The 20053-nt window shown below is 39.9% G+C and overlaps 1 protein-coding gene across 8 annotated transcripts in view; it reads right to left on the bottom strand.

The window, feature by feature from the left end:
• The window catches only part of LOC129542278 (uncharacterized), a 62568-nt gene that overhangs the window by 30514 nt on the left and 12001 nt on the right, over positions 1-20053 (bottom strand). For 7 of the 8 annotated variants that reach the window (XM_088828071.1, XM_088828066.1, XM_088828070.1 and 4 more), the window contains 3 exons: positions 14020-14146; positions 13687-13782; positions 10367-11805 (listed from right to left, as the gene is read on the bottom strand). In XM_088828071.1, the coding sequence (XP_088684197.1) occupies positions 10454-11805; positions 13687-13782; positions 14020-14119 (1548 nt within the window). In that variant the 5' untranslated portion in view covers positions 14120-14146 and the 3' untranslated portion in view covers positions 10367-10453. Of the gene's footprint in view, positions 1-10366; positions 11806-13686; positions 13783-14019; positions 14147-20053 lie in introns of those variants that run through there. The other variant, XM_088828073.1, reaches the window with a different exon arrangement.

Below are 20053 nucleotides of genomic sequence, written 5' to 3'. Positions count from 1 at the left end.
TTAGGCCTTTATAGTTTCTTTGCTTTCCATTGTTCAAGGAGATGCTTGTCCATTTGCAAATGCTCCCAGGTGCCAGCCTGTCTCAATTCAATATTTTTATACATTTCAAAATGATCACCATGTTAAGTAAAGTTGCCATCTGTTGTTACCTTACAACAGGGGTCCCCACCCTCTGGACCACAAACCAGTATCAGCCTGTGGTCTGTTAGGAACTGGGCTACACAGCAGGTGGTGAGCATCAGCAAAACGAGCAAAGCTTCATCTGTAGTTACAGTTGCTGCCCATTGTTCAAATTACTGCCTTAGCTCCATCTCCTATCAAATCAATGGCAGCATTAGATTCTCATAGGAACTCAAACTCTACTATGAACTGCACTTGCAAAAGATGATCTGAAGTGAAGCTGAGGCAATGATGTTAGTGCTGGGGAGCAGCTGCAAATAAGGGTTATCATTCAGTTCAGTTCAGTTCAGTTCAGTCGTTCAGTCGTGTCCGACTCTTTGCAACCCCATGAATCACAGCACGCCAGGCCTCCCTGTCCATCACCAACTCCCGGAGTTCACTCAAACTCATGTCCACAGAGTCGGTGATGCCATCCAGCCATCTCATTCTCCGTCGTCCCCTTCTCCTCCCGCCCCCAACCTTTCCCAGCATCAGAGTCTTTTCCAGTGAGTCAACTCGTCGCATGAGGTGGCCAAAGTATTGGAGTTTCAGCTTTAGCATCAGTCCTTCCAATGAACACCCAGGATCGATCTCTTTTGGAATGGACTGGTTGGATCTCCTTGCGGTACAAGGGACTCTCAAGAGTCTTCTCCAGCACCACAGTTCAAAAGCATCAATTCTTCGGCGATCAGTTTTCTTCACAGTCCAACTCTCACATCCATACATGACCACGGGAAAAACCATAGCCTTGACTAGACGGACCTTGGTTGGCAAAGTAATGTCTCTGCTTTTTAATATACTATCTAGGTTGGTCATAACTTTCCTTCCAAGGAGTAAGCGTCTTTTGATTTCATGGCTGCAATCAGCATCTGCAGTGATTTTGGAGCCCCAAAAAATAAAGTCTGACACTGTTTCCACTGTTTTTCCATCGATTTCCCATGAAGTGATGGGACCAGATGCCATGATCTTTGTTTTCTGAATGTTGAGCTTCAAGCCAACCTTTCCACTCTCCTCTTTCACTTTCATCAAGAGGCTTTTGAGTTCCTCTTCACTTTCTGCCATAAGGGTGGTGTCATCTGCATATCTGAGATTATTGATATTTCTCCCAGCAATCTTGATTCCAGCTTGTGCTTCTTCCAGCCCAGCGTTCCTCATGATGTACTCTGCATATAAGTTAAATAAGCAAGGTGACAATATACAGCCTTGACGTACTCTTTTTCCTATTTGGAACCAGTCTGTTGTTCCATGTACAGTCAAGAAAATTAGAGATTCCAAGGGAACATTTCATGCAAAGATGGGCTTGATAAAGGACAGAAATGGTGTGGACCTAACAGAAGCAGAAGATATTAAGAAGAGGTGGCAAGAATACACAGAAGAACTGTACAAAAAAGATCTTCACAACCAAGACAGTCACGATAACGTGATCACTGACCTAGAGCCAGACATCTTGGAATGTGAAGTCAAGTGGGCCTTAGAAAGCATCACTATGAACAAAGCTAGTGGAGGTGATGGAATTCCAGTTGAGCTATTTCAAATCTTGAAAGATGATGCTGTGAAAGTGCTGCACTCAATATGCCAGCCAATTTGGAAAACTCAGCAGTGGCCACAGGACTGGAAATGGTCAGTCTTCATTCCAATCCCAAAGAAAGGCAATGCCAAAGAATGCTCAAACTACCACACAATTGCACTCATCTCACACACTAGTAAAGTCATGCTCAAAATTCTCCAAGCCAGGCTTCAGCAATATGTGAACTGTGAGCTCCCAGATGTTCAAGCAGGTTTTAGAAAAGGCAGAGGCACCAGAGATCAAATTGCCAACAGCCACTGGATCATGGAGAAAGCAAGAGAGTTCCAGATAAACATCTATTTCTGCTTCATTGACAGATTATCATTAGCACAATAAATGTTGTACAACTGAATAATCCCAAAACCATTCCCCACCCCTGCACCCTGATCTGAGGAAAAATTGTTCTTCCATGAAACCAGTCCCTGGTGCCAGAAATTTTGGCAACAGCTGCCATACAGGATATTACATAATTATTGATAATATACTATACACTGTATATTTCATATGCATGACTGATTTATCTTGTAACTTGAAGTTTGTACCTCTTAATTACCCTCACCTATTTCTATCCTCCCACTCCCCCATGCTGTTTTTTCTGTCTGTTTATTTTGACTATACTATGCGGCATGTTGAGAAGGCAATGGCACCCCACTCCAGTACTCTTGCCTGGAAAATCCCATGGATGGAGGAACCTGGTAGGCTGCAGTCCACGGGGTCGCTAAGAGTCGGACACGACTGAGTGACTTCACTTTCACTGTCTGAGCTACAAGCGAAGCCCCTGAGGAGGAACTAAAGGTTTTTGACTTTAGCAGCTAAACTATTATTATTTTGTCTTGCTTGACTGTTTTCCTTTCTGCATTTTCTTACTTCTCTGATGAAATTTGTTCTTTGGAACTTGGGGAAGGCCTAGGAGGCTAAGGGGCTTACCTTGTAGCTCACATGGTAAAGAATCGGTCTGCAATGTAGGAGAGCCAGGTTCAATCCCTGGGTTGGGAAGATCCCTTGGAGAAGGAAATGGCAACTCACAACTATTCTTGCCTGGAGAATCCCATGGACAGAGAAGCCTGGTAGGCTACAGTCCATGGGGCTGCAAAGAGTCAGAAACAACTGAGCGACTAACACACACACATACACTAAGAGGCTGAAGCTTTTGTACAGATAAGAGGTAGGTGGAGGACATGGGTGGAAGTGGTGTTCTGTTTTGGGAAGACTCCATAGGGTTCTGCTCAGTTCATTAGGTGACAGTACTGAGAAACTTTCTGAGGCTTATAACAAAATACCCTTTTCCTGTGTTCCCATAACACTTTCCTCATATCCCTTTAAGCCTCCATCAACAACCTCCTTGAGGATCTTCGGGCTCTTCTAACACTCTTCCAAAGGGTCCTTCAGTCTTTCACTAATATTTGCCTCAGAAGTCTGCCACATTCTTCTCACTGCCCAGAGCCAAAGTCAGTGGCAGATGTTTTAAGGTTTTGTTTTAGTAGTATCCCACTTCAAAGACCAAATTTCTATTCCAGTCAGTATTGCTGCCTAAAGTGTCACCCCAAAGTATAGCCTAGATAACAACAAAGGTGTTACATCTCTTGTGATTTCTGTGGGTCAGGAGTTCAGGGAGGCTTCCTCATGCATTTGCTGTCCTTATGTGGCTGGAGCTGGGGAGTGTAGTGCTGGAGGATGTAGGGGCTGAATGAGCATCTTTTCTTCTCCATGGAGCCTGAGCCCAGTCTCTCTCCCGGGATCCTCTGAGCTTTCTCCGTGATAGGCTGCTCACAGGGCCACATAAGCTTCAAGAACACGTGTTCCAGTGAGGAAAGCAGAAGCACTTTCTCCACATTCTTTCAGCTACAGACTAATGACCAGCCAACAAGACTCTCAGTGGGAGGACTGGCACAACCACATTGTAGAAGATGCAAGATGGGACATATTGTTACAGTCAGCTTTGGAAAATAAAATTTGCCACATATGTAAAGAATGGTACATTTTTGGTAATTTCATATAGTTCAACCTAATATAGATGTGTACAAATGTGTGGGGAAAGAAACCCAGATTCCATTTTATTCAGAAGTTTTTCATCTATTAGGTTGTCCTCTAATTTTTTTCTATTGTGTCTATCCAAGAGACACAATTTTCTATTGTGTCTATCTTCTGGTGTGAATGTTATAGAGGATTAAAAAATGAATTTGAGAGTAATCTATCCTTTAACAAATTTCTAGTACTGCTTGTATAACATAATGGTGATCAAGTCTTTCAATGTTTGGTAACAGTTTACTGTTCAATAATCTAGGCTTGTTACATTTCATTGAGGGAAGTTTTTGACTGCAATTCAGTTCCCTTATTTGCTATTGATTCATTATCTTAGTCTTTTGCTTTGTCAATTATGGTAACGTATAATTTGCAAGAAAATTGAAAAAATTAATCTAAAATTTCATATTTAGTGGCCTGTGGTTATCCTTAGTATTTACCTATTATTTTAAAAAATCTAAATTACCTGCATTTATGTTCCTTTTCATGTAATATTAGTTAAAAGTACCTTCTCATGAATGTTCATGAATCTGAGAAACAGAAAATTACAAATTATTAATATTTGGAATCTTTGTTTGCTATTCCTCCTTTCCAACTCACCTCTTCCTCACAGAGGCAGACACTATCCTAAATATTTTGGTTATCATTATCTTGCTTTTCATTTCATCATCTTAACACTTACATATATGTGCCTAAGTAATATATAAGTCCATTTCACTTTATTGGCCTTTAACTATGGTGTTATGTTATACACAGCCATCTGAGAATGACTTTTCTCAATACTGTATATCTAGGAATAAACAGGTTGTCTATTCAATTGTAGTTTATTTCATAGTTACATAATATTCCATTGACTGTACATAATAGTTTATTCATTCCCCTACATCTTTATTAGATTTTGTTTTAATTGAAAATTTTATTGAGATAATTTCAAATTCACCTGCAATGTAAAAAACACAAAGAGATCTCTTTTACAATTTGCCCAGTTTACTCCAAAGTTAACATTTTGCAAAACTATAGTATAATATCACAGCCAGAGTGTTGACAGTGATACAATCCACAAGACTTAACTATTTTCCCATTTTACTTAACACTCATTTGTATGTGTATTAAGTTCTATTTTATCACCTGTGTGTTTATGTAGGGTTTCACAGGTGGCATGAGTGATAAAAGAACCCATCTGCAAGATGCAGGAGATGCAGGTTTGATCTCTGAGTTGGGAAAATCCCCTGAAGTAGGAAATTTTTCTGTATTAATGACTACAGTTAAGATACAGAGCAGTTCTAACACTGCAAAACTTATTTTGTGTTTTGATACTTTTGAAAATGAATTCAGTGTATTAAATCCTATTTTATGAAAACTTTGTGGAGCTGGGGAGTGGTGTGTAGAAGTATTAATAGAATTGACTTGGATAATCAGATGTGACATCCAAAGACCTTGCTAAATTCATTTTTCTCTTTCTAACTGTATCATTTACAAATAATTTCATGCTATTAAAAAGTTGAATAAATATGACAGAAACACAGAATTTAAAAAATTGTAAAGAATTCCTAAATACCTTTTATCTATATTTACACAATATTTACATTTGACAGCATCTGCTTTCTCTATAAAAGAACATATTTTTCTTGAAAGGTACAAGCATGAGTTGCAGGTTTGAGTCCTCTACACTCCTCAAAGCTTCAATGTCTCCAACAAGGTCATTCTATTATCTAATGACAGTAAAATAATAAAATTGAAGAAATTAATGCAAACACGGTACTATTATTTAACATACAAAACTTATCCAGATTCCATCAGTTGCCCAGAAAATGTCCAAGAAAAAATGTGGGTTCAGTGTGCAGCACCCTGTCCCTTTAACTATTTAAACTGGAGCAGCCTTTCAGTCTTTGTCTTTTGCATCCTCAATATTTTAAAAATTGCATGTCATTGTCATGGTAAATGGCCCAAACTTGGTGTTTGCTAGATATTTCCTCATAATTTAGATTTACGTTATGCATTTTGGGCTAGAATACTATATAAATGGTGTTGTGCCCTCCTCTGAGAATCATAGCAACCAGTTTCCTGATATTTGATTGTACCAATAGTTGCAGTATTAGTTTTGTTTAATTAAGGTGGTAAATGCCAGATTTCTTGTTTTCCAACTGTAAGCAGTAAGCATTTTGTGGAAAGATGTTCTGAAACTAATGAAATTGTCACCTAGTTTTAGCGTTCATGGATGACCCTTGCCTTAAAGAATCACTGTGCTGGCTACCAAGCTGTGAGTTTCTAATCTGTCATTTCCTTTTGTATTTATTGATAGTTGACTTTTAAAAAAAGTTTTCCCTTCTTCCCTAGTTGTTTATACATATACAATTATATATCAATACAGATATATGAATTTTTATTTTATTCTTTTGAATTGTAACCTGTTATCATTATTTGGTCCCAGTTTTGACCAAAGCCTTAGAGCTGTTTGTGATGTCCTTTGTGGCCTAACATGTGATCTGTGTTGCACAACGTTCCACAGTGCTTGGAGAGTACGCATTTTGCTGCAGTGGAGCAGAGTGGCTCACATGTCTGTTAGGTCCAGTTGGTTTAGAGTGTTGTTCAAGTTGCCTGTTTCCTTGTCAAGTGTTATGGGTTCAGTTGTTTCCCCACAAAAGAGATATGTTGGAGTCCTCACCCCCCCACCTCAGAATGTGACCTTAGAGACAGGGTCTTTATAGGGATAATCAAGTTCAAATGGTCATTAGGGTGGACCCTAAACCAATAAGACTGGTGCATGCATGTGTGTGTTCAGTTGTGTCCAACTCTTTATAACCCTGTGGGCTGTAGTCCACCAGACTCCTCTGTTCATGGGATTTTCCAGGCAGGAACTGGAGTGGGTTGCCATTTCCTTCTCTAATATGACTGGTATCCTTATAAAAAGAAAAAAATTGAACACAAATTAGACATACATAGGAGAAAATGATGTGGAGAGACAAAGGGAGATCAACATCTAGAAGTCAAAGAGAGGCCTGGAGTGGATTCTTCGCTCAGAATCTGCCAACTCTGTTGGCACCTTGACTTTAGATTTCTGGGCCCCAGAACTATGAAATATATGAAAAATAAATTTTTGTTGCTTAAACCACTTGTTTTACAGTACCTTGTTATAGCAGTCTAGCAAATGTATATAGATTTTGGCTGGAAAATAGGATGTTGCTTTAGCAAATATGTAAAAATTTGGAAGTGGCTTTAGAATTGGCAACTGATGGAAGAGTATTGAGGTACTTGATAGAAAAAGCCCAGATTGCTTTCAGGGCATTATTGGTAGAAATACAAGAATGTTAAGGTACTACAGTTGAGGTGTCAGATAAAAATGAAGGAAATGTTATTGGAAATTGGAGAAAAGTGGCAGATAACTTGACTGACATGTGTTTCAGTGTTTACCAGAGGATAGAACTTGTGGGTGATGAATTAGGATATTTAGCTGCAGAGATTTTTAACCTAGTTGTTGAAGGCATGACTTAACTTTTTCTTGATGCTGATAGTAAAATATGGGAGGACAGAGAGAAACTGAGATTGTATTGTTAAGCATAAAGGAACTAGACTGCAAAGGTTTGGAAGACTCTCAGCTTACTCATATTGCAAAAAGCAAGAAAGCAAGCTCTGGAGAGAATACCAAGCATGTGGCCAGACACTTGTGTGCTCAAGAGATTATGGGTATGTGAATCCAATCAATCATTTTGGCAGAAATGCTACCAACTTGGACTCAAGGGAACAGAGAAAGGTTAAAACGAAGGAACTCTGTCAAACCTCTGAGATTCTACAGGCAGGAAACAGGTTGATAGAGCTATCTAGCTGTGGACACAGATTGAGGGTGGGGCCGCTCTCTTGGTTTCAGAGGGTGAAGCTTCCTTTTCAATTCCAGAGAGCTTCCCCACTATTCAGAATTTAAGAGGCAGGGCCACCATCCTACTGGACTTACAGGACAAGAGTATTTAGCCACAGAGGACTATTCTCAAACTTTAACATCTAATGGAATTTACCTTGCTAGTTTTGGGGCTTGATTTGGACCCATAACACCCCTTAACACATTTCTTCCTTTTGAAATGGGAGGTAATGTCTATCCCATGCCTATCTGATTATTGTATTTTGGTAGCAGATAACTTTTTTGGTTTCATAGATTCACAAATGGAGAGGAATATTGCCCCAGGATGAATCATATCCCAAATCTCACCCATATCCAATTTGGATGATATTCTGGATTTAGAGTTGATGCTGGAGTGGATTAACATTTGGGTGGTGGTGGGGAAATGCTGGGCAGGGGTGAATGCACCCTGCATGTGAGAAGGGCATGAATCTGGTGGGGTTGGGGGACAGGAGGGCAGACTGTTATGGATTGAATTGCATCCTGTCAGAAATACATTGAATTCCTAACCCCAGTATCTCAGAATGTGAACTAAGACAGGGCCTCTACAGAGATAATTAAATTAAAATTAGGTCAATAGAATGAGACCTAAGTCAATATGATCAATGTCCATATATATATATATATATATATAAAGAGTACATTTGGACACAGCTGGTAACTGAAGCATGGGGTACTGGAAGAATAAGCTTCCTTCTACAAGGAATGGTCCACTTTTTCAGGGAAGGAAGGGCCTCTACATCAGGAGTTAGCAGGTTCTGGGGGCAATACTGTGTCTGCCACAACCACTCAACTCTGCCTGTAGTGTATAAGCAATGTACAGCCAGATTGTGGCTGGCTGTGTTTCAATGAAACTTGACTGGTGGACACTGAAATTTTAATTTCAAATAATTTTGTCATTTCATAGTTTGGAAAAATTTTAAACCATTTAAAAATGCAAAATCTTCTTAGCTTGCCATCCATAAAAGTATCAACAATCTGTATTTGGCCTGTGGTCTGCAGTTTGCAAACATCTAGGCTGTATCCCTGAGTGACAAGCATACAAAGTGTATCATGAGTTTGCTAGGTTGAGTCCTTGGATTCTTCACAGGATCCTTCACTCAAATGATCAATTATCAAGAGACACTTTTTCTAACATATTTACATAAGGGATTGGTGCACACTTAAGGTAGATGACTCTGTACTTCAGCAACTGTCTTTGATTTCCATCATCTCAACCCTACAACTCTTGAGTAAACAATTATTTCCACAATGTCAGAGAGCTGCTGACAACACCCTGCCTTGAGATGAGATCGAGGCCTTCAAGTCTGGCCTTGTGTTTAAGAGCTGATGGAACCAGAACAAGCCATTTCATCTGATGTTCCAGATGTCCTCATAAATTTAAACGTTTTCTAGGACAATAGCTTCTGAGTGTTGCCAGAATCTTACCAAGAGAGTCCACGAGGTTCTTGGTGTACATAAGCAACAACACTATTTCATACTATGAGCTAAAAAGTATCCACTTTGGAATATAAGTAGGAATCAGAGATTTTCTTCTTGTTTGAGGAATAAACCTAAACCATACACCCCACTTTTCTTTAACAGTTTACTAACAGTTTATTCCAGCGAAACAACTTATCAATTAAAGCCCTTCAGTTAGAAGAAATAGAACTCAGTCTTAACATTAGAAGAAAATAATATTTTTATTGCAAATATGAGGAAGCACACAGAACACCAGAAAACTAGGTTCAGAATATCCAAAGTTATTCTGAGAAATTGAAATAGCAGGAACTAATTGATGGTCTTAGTAAAACTGTGGGACAAGAATGAATTCTGATATTTCCCTTCTGGTTCATGTGAGACTGAGTTAGAGACTCAAACTCCTGGAAGAGGTTACCATGACTCAACCATGGCAGAATGCTCACCTATAGCTGGTGGGAAGGACACCCTGAGAGACACACCACAAGGATGTACACAACATAGGAGGGGTATTTCTCCAGAGAATTCTAAGCCACTCTTATCAATCAACAGGGAGCAGACACTGAATTGCTAAATACAATCAATCTTCATTACCATGAGTGCTCTTGGAAAGCAGCCCTATAATAATGGACAGACCCACTTATTGAATAAATAAAATCATTTGGAGTAAGATCAAACCCTTTCATTTATTAAAATTCATATTATTTTAGTTATACTGCTATGAAATAGAGACAATACTGATACTTACCATTTAATATGGAGAATATTGGAGGATGTTATTCCACAAATTATCAAATATAACAAATTACATTTAAAAATAAAATACCAAATTTAAAAAAAATGCTATGCAGTGTTACTCAGGAAAGTCACACTCCATTCCCCTGAACCTTCACAATATGTTCTTTGCTATTTTCCTATTAGTTACATACTAAAAAACAAAACTATTTACCCTCCACCACAAACGACTTTCTTCACTCCAAAACAGCATCAAATCTGGAACATGACTCCCCATGTAACACATTTTCTATGGAAAAGTGCTTTCCTGATTTATTAAATTTATTTGGACTTAATATGCATTCCCCAAATTAAATCTTCATAATTATGCTACTATATATACCATTACTGCTCTTTACTCCTTCAACCATTCTGCCTGTGTATAAAGATTTGCATGACTTATTTCTGAAAGCTTTTGCATATTCATTCCAAATATGATTGGTCCCTCTCCCACATGACTAATTTGATTAGAATGTATTTTTAGGCGTTCCTGCTTATATATCCTGCTTCTAGTATCATCTGAATTCTCTTGAGGATCAACTTCTGTGAGAATGTATCCAAATCTATTCTGTTCTGATTTCTCACTTGTGAGTTTTTCGATGTATACGAAGTCCTGAATTCCAACAGAAGGATTTCCCACACTCAGAGCATTTCCATGGTTTTTCTCCTGTATGAACTCTTTGGTGTTCACTGAGAGATGACTTCTGAGTAAATGCTTTCCCACACTCACTGCATTTAAACGGTTTTTCTCCTGAATGAGTTTTCTGGTGTATCTGAAGTGATGCCTTCCTAGGATAGGCTTTTTCGCATTCGCTGCATTCATAGGGCTTCTCTGTTGAATGAGTTCTTTGATGTATAATTAGCTGTGACTTCCCACAAAAGGCTCTCTCACAGAAACTACATTCATAGGGTCTCTCTCCTGTGTGTGTTCGCCTGTGTATAACGAGGTATGACTTGCTGCTGAAAGCCTTCCCGCACTCACTGCATCCATAAGGTTTCTCTCCCGCATGAGCTCTCAGATGTGCAGTGAGCTGTTCCTTCCTGCCAAAGGCTTTCCCACATTCACTGCATTGATAAGGATTATTTCCTGTATGAATTCCCTGATGCACAACAAGTTGTGTCTTCATATTAAAGGCTTTGCCACAGTCACTGCATTGATAGGGTTTTTCTCCTGTGTGCATCCTAATGTGAACAAGGAGATATGACTTACTCCTAAAGGCTTTCCCACATTCACTGCATTTATGGGGTTTCACTCCTGTATGAGTTCTCTGGTGCACAACGAATGGTGACTTCAAACTAAAGGCTTTCCCACATTCACTGCATTCATATGGTTTCACTCCTGTATGGCTTCTCTGGTGTAAAATCAATTGTGATTTCCAGCTGTAGGCTTTCCCACATTCACTGCAACCGTAAGGTTTCCCTCCTGTGTGAATTTCCTGGTGGACAATGAGTTGTGACCTGAAAGAGAAGACTTTCCCACACTCGATACAGGAGTAGGGCTTTTCTCCTGTGTGGACTCTCTGGTGAGCATTGAGGTTTGACTTGGCACTGAAAGCTCTTTCACATTTAGTGCACTCGTATGGTCTCTCTCCTGTATGAATTCTGAGATGTACAATGAGCTGTGATTTACAACGAAAAGCTTTCCCACATTCATTACATACACAGTTTTTCTCTATACTATGAGTTCTTTGATGCTTAATAAAATATGATTCTTCATACCCATGAAATTGATCTGTATTCTTTCTTAGACAGTTTGTGGCTGAAACTAAGTTTTGTGTCAAACTTTTTCCACGTGTGTTATATTTAAGGAGTCTTTGTCTTGAAGAAATGTGGGTTTTGCTCAGATTAAGTTTTCCAAATGCATTACAAACATAGCTTCTCTCAACACTTTCAAGTTCATCATGATTTTTCTGGTACCATTCTTCCCAACCGTCTAAGAGGAAAAAAAAAAAACACTGTAATTTAAAAATCATAAATAAACTTGACATAGAATTAAAGCACTTTAGAACTGCTATGTAATGAGTCTTTTTCTTCTGGCCCAGGCCTCTGACACTAGTTCAGAAGAAATACTGGCCAAGTGCACACACACCATATAACCAAGTGTGGGGGCAAGGTGAAGTGAATCAAATCAAAATAAACCCTTCTACAGAAATGGGTAGCTGATTAGCAGTGATCAGAAGTGTTTTTTAAACAGAAGTTTAAAAAAATTTAGCCTGCAGTTACTAATAAAATCCATTGCCAACTATTTATGCCAATTTTATCATTTCAGGAGTTTACTAAAAAGGTGAATTAACAGGGCACATAATAGCAAGGTATAACATTTAGGATGGTACAATGAGATATTAAAACAGGGATTGAGCCATAAGAAAATTAAGGCAAAAACATTTTAGACAGAAGCAAGAGAAACTCCTAGATTTGAGACTTGAGAAGCAGGAGGTACTGCTCTTTGAGACTGAAAACACTGGGAGAGAGACATGTTTGGAAAAAGACAAAGGACTTTGTTTTGGATCTTATTATACTGGAGATCTTCATTAAATATTCAAACAGAGAAACAGGTAGGCAGTTACACCTAAGTTCAGTGCTCAGTACAAAGCAGGAATCAAAAGCACATACAAGGTATTGAATGACATGAGGGATGAGGTCTTCTAGGGCACATGTGCAAATTAAAAGGGACGTCAAAACAGCCCTGGAGAAGGTCACATTTAAGGTTGGGCAAGAGATGTAGAAAGAATGGGAAAGTCCATCTGTGAAGCCTGAATACTGTGATGATGAGAGTGATAGAAAGGCAAGGTTAAAGGAAAGCAGCAACTGTAGGGCAAGGTCTCTACAGCACCCATCAGACAAGCCTCAGTCACCCTAGGACATGACTGCTGTACTGGGGACCTCAGAAGCTGTCTTGTTTCCTCAGAACTGCTTGCTAAACATTTTCTTCCCCAAAGAAGAAAATGGTGGGAAAACTGAAGAGGAAGAGCAATTTCAGAAATGCCTTCAATTTCTGCCACTGAGAATGCAGAGTGGGAGATCAAGAACTCTGTCCTGAAGCATATAAAGCAGGAACCAGAGTGCAGGAAGAAGAGAGGAGGGGGTTGGCAGCTCTGCTGTTACAACACTGGGAGGAAAAAGCTTCAATTTTCAGGACAGAAGAGTCCTTCCAGAGTTACAATATAGAGGAGAAGCCCAAACTTGGACAACTTGAAAGGGAAGAGAAAGAGGAGTCAGGGAAACAAACAAAAAGTGATAAAAACCACTTAAGGCTAGGTTTCAGAATTCTTTTCAGAAAAATGCCCAAGGGACTTCCCCAGTGTCTGGTGCTTAAGACTCCATGTTTCCACTGCATGGGGTATGGGTTCTATCCCTGGTCGAGGAACTAAGATCCTGCAAGCCATGAAGTGTGGCAAAAAAAAGAAAAGTGCCCAAGAAGGTACGAGTTGTAATTTCCAAATGACTAGTGTGAGAAGAGTGAAGGAAGCAATAAAACCTCCTAAGATGGTCAAGAGGAGAGAAGGAAAAGACTGCAGGGGAATTAACTGCAGAAGCAAAAGGGAAAATAAGGCCCATGACCACAGTAAGGAATGTGCCTGAGGTTAAGGAAACTAACCCAGAAAGCAACTTTTGAGCAGTGTGTAGAGAACAGCCCACCAGCCTCTTGGAGTCATGGAAGGAAAGTGATAGCCCTCACCTGAGGACTCTTGGGCTCATCTCCAGCTACTCCAATGGTACAAGGGGTTAGAGAACAGTTCCTGCACATGACACTGCCTGAATGCCAGCATGGTTTACTCCCTACCTCCCATCTTCATGGTATCTGCTCACCCACCTGGACAGCTCTGATGGGAAACTTCCAAGTTTATGATCCATGGCTCTTCTCCTTGCTCCAACTTGAAGATTAAATCAGGTTTGGTACCACGATACCCTGTTAAGGGAAAGTCACAGAGGATGTAGTCAGACTGCTGAGGACTAAGGGGTCAGGAGAGAGGAAAGGAAGCAGCTTGTTTGCACTTGGTGAAGATGACAGTGAGGAGCTGAAGGTTCAGTAGGGGCTAAGAACATGTGACCTCCAGAGGCTTCAGGGTAGATCAACAAAAGAAAAGGCAATGGTGACTTATGACTCATGACCTGGGCTTGTACAGGCTCACGAAGCTGTACTTACCTACAGACACCAGGTTACTATAGTTTTCCAAAGTCACATCCCGGTACAGGTGTTTCTGAACAGAATCAAGCAGCTGCCACTCTTCCCAGCTGAACTCCATAGATATATCCGTGAATGACAACAACCCCTGTAACAACACACATATTACTCAATAGGCTGTAATTACAGTTGGAGACATGGAAAAGATGTAGAGGACCCAGGAAAGGAGAATGTCCTCCACAGTCTGCCTCCTGTGCCCAGGCCACCACTTCTTTTGAGAAAGAACTAAAAATACTACTAATAATTGTGTCTCCATGTGCCACATATTCTTTTGGGTTCTGAAGATTTCAGGATGAGTGAAACCCATTCTGGCCTCAAGAAGGTTTTAGTCTTAGAGAGGGAAACAAACATCTTATGTTGGGGCTGGGGTGAGGGTGGGGGGAAGCAGTCAACCAGGAGCCCTATTTTAAGCCTTTTACTATTTTTAAGCTTGATAAGAATAAAAATAAAATACAAAATAACTACTAAAATGTTTTAAATTGGCTCACACTTTCACTTCACAATCAAGAAATAAGGAAAAGAAAACTATTACGACCAAGACTGTGTGCATAACTATAGGATAGAGAAGCGATTTTAAAATTTGTAAGTGATCATTATACACAGGCAGTTCTGCTATAATGTGATATATATTTACCAAAAAGACAAAATCACCACTATGAAAAGTCTCAGGCTTACGGGAAGAACAGGGCTGGGGTGTAACACCTTTATCACCACACATGAAAAAAAGAAAATAAAAAATCTTAATAAAAATAGTAGAGTTTTATACATGTTTAATGGTTAAGAAATATATAAATACCACCACAAATATGGCACTGTACCTTATAAAAGACCCGATGCTTGTGTCAGAAGCACTGTAGTTTATTATAAAATGGTGAAAACAGGCTTGCCTAAAATCAGAAAGCTCACAGCATTCCCTAGCATATTGAAACAAATTTACATTTTTAAGCAAACATGACTGCAGAATTGACTGTATCTATGTATTTGTTCCAATAAATACAAAAACTTAGAAGAGATAGGAACCTTCCTAGGAAAATGAAAGTAGCCAAAATTTTCCCAGAAAGAATTAGGTAGACCAGACTGATTAGTCCATGATCATAAAATACATTGAAATAGTAATCAGAGGTATATCCTCTCCATAAAGTAAACAGTCCCACACTATCTACAAAAGTAAGTTTTATCAATATCCAAGAAACAGAAAATTTATCCCATTAGACACAGAGCCAGGAAATGATGGTAAACTCATCATACAAATTTGTATAATCTCACAGAGAAGGCAAGACAGCACAACTTGCACAATTTCATTTGATAAAAATAGCTAGGGCTTCTCTAGGTGTCCAGTGGTTAAGACTCTGCCTTCCAATGCAGTAGACCCAAGTTCGATCCCTAGTCTGGGAAGACTGACATGCCACAGGGCAACTAAGCCCACGAGCCACAACTACTGAACCCACACTCTAGAGCCTGTGCTCTGCAACAAGAGAAACCACCTCAGTAGAAGCCCAAGCACTGCAACTAGAGAATAGCCCCCAATTACCACAACTATAGAAAGTCCAAGAGTGGCAATGAAGACCTAGCACAGCCAAAAATAAATGAATAAATAAATCCTAAAATAAACCCCCAAAACCTAACGGGGACTTCCCTGGTGATCTAGTGGTTAAGACTGTACTCCCAATGCAGGGGGCCTTGGTTCAACTCCTGTTCAGGGAACTAGATCCCAGTGGTGCAGGGCTTCAGAGAATAGTTCCCACACATGACACTGCCTGAGTGCCAGTGCAGTCAAATAAGTAAAATGAATATTTTTTTAAAATTTAGACAAAAATACTAGCAAATATTTAGATAAAAACATTAAAGTGAATCCTACACATGCATAAACAATAGTCTATGAAAGAAATTATTCCAAAAAATTAAAGGACAGTCCAAACTTTTAAAAAACAAAAAAAAACTGTAACAAAAAATAAGTAACATTAGTACATTAATGGAGAACAATCATCTCAATAAAGAAACAACGTACTATGATGAAATTTAACACCTTCAAAAATCAGAATTCAGTTTGTTACAAGTAATTTCCTTAAGCCTATAAAAAATATTATACTTTGTGTGAAACATTAGAAGTGTTCCCTCTAAAATCAGGAACAATTTGAAATTGTTCTTCAGAAACAGGTTGAAATCTTCATATCAACTCTACTAGTCAGTGCTGTCCAAGAAGACCCGGCATAGAGAGAACAAAGGAAAATACCAGTGATAAACACTAAGCAAGGAGGAAAAACTACTCTCATTATCTAAAAACATCTGGTTTTCTCCCTAAAAAAATCTAAGAGAAACAGCTGGCATAACACGAGAATCAATAAGACACATCAACAGGGCAACAAATTTTTTACAAAATCAACATGCAATAGCTATTTGATACATCAACAGTAACCAACTTGAAAACATAATAAGAAAAACCACAACACAAATTGACATAAAATACTCAGGAGTAAAACTTAGAAATAGAGAAAAACAACCAAAAATACATGTGATAAAATACATAAACATAGAGGAAAAGAAAACACAATAGGGAACAAGATCGCGGAGGAGTAGGTCGATGTGGAGTACATCTCTTTCCACAGATACATCAGGAATACACCTTCAGACACAGAAGTGCTTGCAGAACACCAGCTGAGAGCGGACCAGAGTACCTGACCACTGGAAAAGAATACAGAGAACCACGCAAAACTTCGTGGGATGAAGGAACTAGGGGGAGGAAACAGGTGTATTATTAGGACTGGACCTGCCCTCAGCGGGTGGGAGAACTGAAGCAGGGGTCCAATCTCCACACTGGGGAAACTGTCTGGGTCAGAGGAGAAACATTTAAGGCTGAGAGTGAAACAGCTGATCTGTGGCAGCTTAAATGGAATGAGAATCAGACAGTCTCTGCCACAGCCATACGTATCCTGGACAGGGACACAGGTTCCCTAGAAGGCACAGTGGCTGGGAGCTGGTGCATAGGATTGTGAGGCAATCCCAGGATGAGGGCTGCTGTTGATTGCAGAGAGACAGACCGAGGGGATGTGAGGGAGGAGATTGTGGTGGGAAACGCCTGTGGAGGAAAGCCAGGCAGCCACGGAAGCAAGGTGATACTGCTGAGTCATGTGTAGGGGGTGAAACCATCGACAAAGCCTCTCTCTCCCTACATGCTGGCACTGGCAGCTGAATCCATCAGGCGCCTGACACTGAACTACAGAGTAGGACCCCACCAAGGGTGCTCCTTTAAGTGACTGATGTGCCAAACTACAGAGGAGGACCCCAGCCAGGGAGACTCCTCTATGTGCCTGACATGCCCAACAACAGAGAAGGACCCCAGGCAAGGGAGCCCTGTAAATGCCTGAACAGGTGGAGCTACGGAGAAAGACTAGCTAAAAGGTCTTCTGATCACCAGCTATCAGGGGCTTGAGAAAGACTCTGGTAGGACCAATAACTCCTGTGGCTGAGGCAGTCCGTGTCCCTGCACACTTGGTGCCACCAGGGTGCCCACTACCCAAACAGCTGTGCCACCTTCACATTCAACCCTCACTGGGGCAGAGCTGCCACAAGTAAAAAAGTCTTGTGTCTATGCACGCGAGGTTGCTTTGGCCATGTCCACCTATTTATGACCCTGTGGACTGTGGCCTGCCAGGCTTCTCTATCAGTGGGGTTCTCCAGGCAAGAATACTGGAGTGTATTGGCCAATACTGGTTGCAGTCCCTTTCTGGAGCACTATATTTCCTGCTGCCCTAGCTGCCAACCCCCCTGAGTACCTGGTGCTTGCAGAACCCCTGTGACTCAAGCAGTTGCACCATCACCACACCTGGCCCTCACTGGGGCAGACCCAAATCCTCCAGGGCAGACTCAGGAGCAAAGCCCAGTGGACAATCCACATGCAGAGGTGGAAATAAAACCACAATTGAAAGCCAGGAGCAGTGTGGCTAAGGAAGAGGACCCAAAACCTTCCCATCAGCTATACCAGCTACAGATTAAATCCACACGATCAGCTAGGCAGACTCCATATATACGGAATATATAAAAGGACACTGGGAGCTCCCACAAAAGAAAACACACTAGTTCTGATAGTTGTGGACACTGGAGACAACAACACAGAGTAGGACCAGGTTAGAGTCTGAGCTTCCCCCCGTATCAGGTCCAGAAACCAGCTCAGTGTTGGAAGGCACCCTAGTGGGGTGAGGTGGACTGTGACTCCCAGCAAGGGAAAGAATGCTGACAGCAGTGACTCAAGAAAAATATTTACTATTCTTATATTTTGACTTGTTCGGTAGTTTCTTTTGGATTTCTTTTTTTTCCTCTGTTGTAGTTGCCGATTTTATTAGCACTATGAAATCTAATTAAGCTTTTGAGATTTTTTTTTCAATCACACTTTTTATTGTTGTTATAAAACTTTGCCTCTATGTTGGCCTTTTGCAGTTCTGTGGAATTTTCCTTTAATTCTTTTCTTCGCTCTTTTAAAAATCTTAATTAAAAAATTTTTTTAAGCCTATTTTTATTTTTCTACATTTACTCCCTGTTTGCTTTCCCTACTGTTCTTTTCCCCTTGAGGTTAATCTTTAACGTATATAAATCTTCTTTATCTACCTCTGTTTAACTTTACATATCTACTCTTTCTTTTCTTTCCTCTTTTCATATTTGTTAGTTCTAGTTTCATTGTTTTATTACCCACTTAACACCTGTTTTAGTTTCGTTTTTCAGTTTGTGGTTTAGTTAGTTTTGTTCTTAACTGGTAGATATCATTTTTGGTTTCCTTAGTTAACTAGGTCAATCTATTGTACTTTATTTTTGTTGGACTGTTTTGATTGTGCCTATGGGTGTACAGGTATGTTTGTATATTCCATTATTTTAATTATTATTTGCCTGATTTTGTAACTGCCATTTATCTGGGGTTCAACTTTGTTTTCGGGTATTTGTTTTAATCTTACTTAATGCCTAACAAACCACCTGTGGAATCTTCATTCCTGGCCAGAGATCGAACCCTGCGCCTTTGGAGTGGGAGCACTGACTCCAAGATTCTAGACTACCAGAGAACTCCTAACTCTGCTGCTGCTGCTAAGTCGCTTCAGTTGTGTTCGACTCTGTGCGACCCTATAGACGGCAGCCCTCTATCCATGGGATTTTCCAGGCAAAAGTACTGGAATGGGGTGCCATTGCCTTCTCCGTCCTAATTCTACAGAGTATCAAACAGTTAGGACTCACACAAAGAAAACCACTTGAATACAAGACCTGGCATCACCCAACCACCAGTAGCTCCCTGTGCAGGATGCCTCATCCAAACAAACAAGACAAAAATACAAACCCAATCATCAGCAGACAGGAGTACCACCTCACTTGCCCTCTGCACAAATCTCACCCTATACAAAGCTTACATAAACCACTGGACCGACCTTAGAAGGGTAGAAACCAAAAGGAAGAAAGAGTTCAAACTTGAAGCCTGGAAAAAGGAGACATCAAACACAATAAGTTAAAAAAAAAAGGCAAAGAAATACTACACAAATAAAGGAACAAACCAGAAACACAGAGGTCCAAATAAATGAAGAGGAAATAGGAAAACTACCTGAAAAAGAATTCGGAATAATGATAGTAAAGGTTATCAAGACCCTTGAAAACAGAATTGAGAAAATGCAAGAAACAACTAACAAAGACCTAGAAGAATTAAAGAATAAACATACAGAAACAAACAACACTACTGAAATTAAAAATACTCTAGAAGGAATCAGTAGCAGAATATCTGAAGCAGAAGAATGAATCAGTGAGCTGGAAGATAAAATGGTGGAAATAACTTCTGAAAAGCAGTATAAAGTAAAAAGAATGAAGAGTTGATGATAGTCTCAGAGATCTCTGGGACAATATCAAACACATCAACACTTGAATTATAGGGCTCCCAGAAGAAGAGAAAAAGAAAGTATGTGAGAAAATTTTTGAAGAAATTACAGCTGAAAATTTCTCCAAAATGGAAAAGGAAATAGTCAATCAA

This window comes from Moschus berezovskii, chromosome 19, assembly GCF_049115385.1.
Source record: "Moschus berezovskii isolate FMDL1 chromosome 19, NW_MosBer_1.0, whole genome shotgun sequence".
NCBI classification, from domain to species: domain Eukaryota; kingdom Metazoa; phylum Chordata; class Mammalia; order Artiodactyla; family Moschidae; genus Moschus; species Moschus berezovskii.
This window is presented reverse-complemented; position numbering and strand designations above follow the sequence as displayed.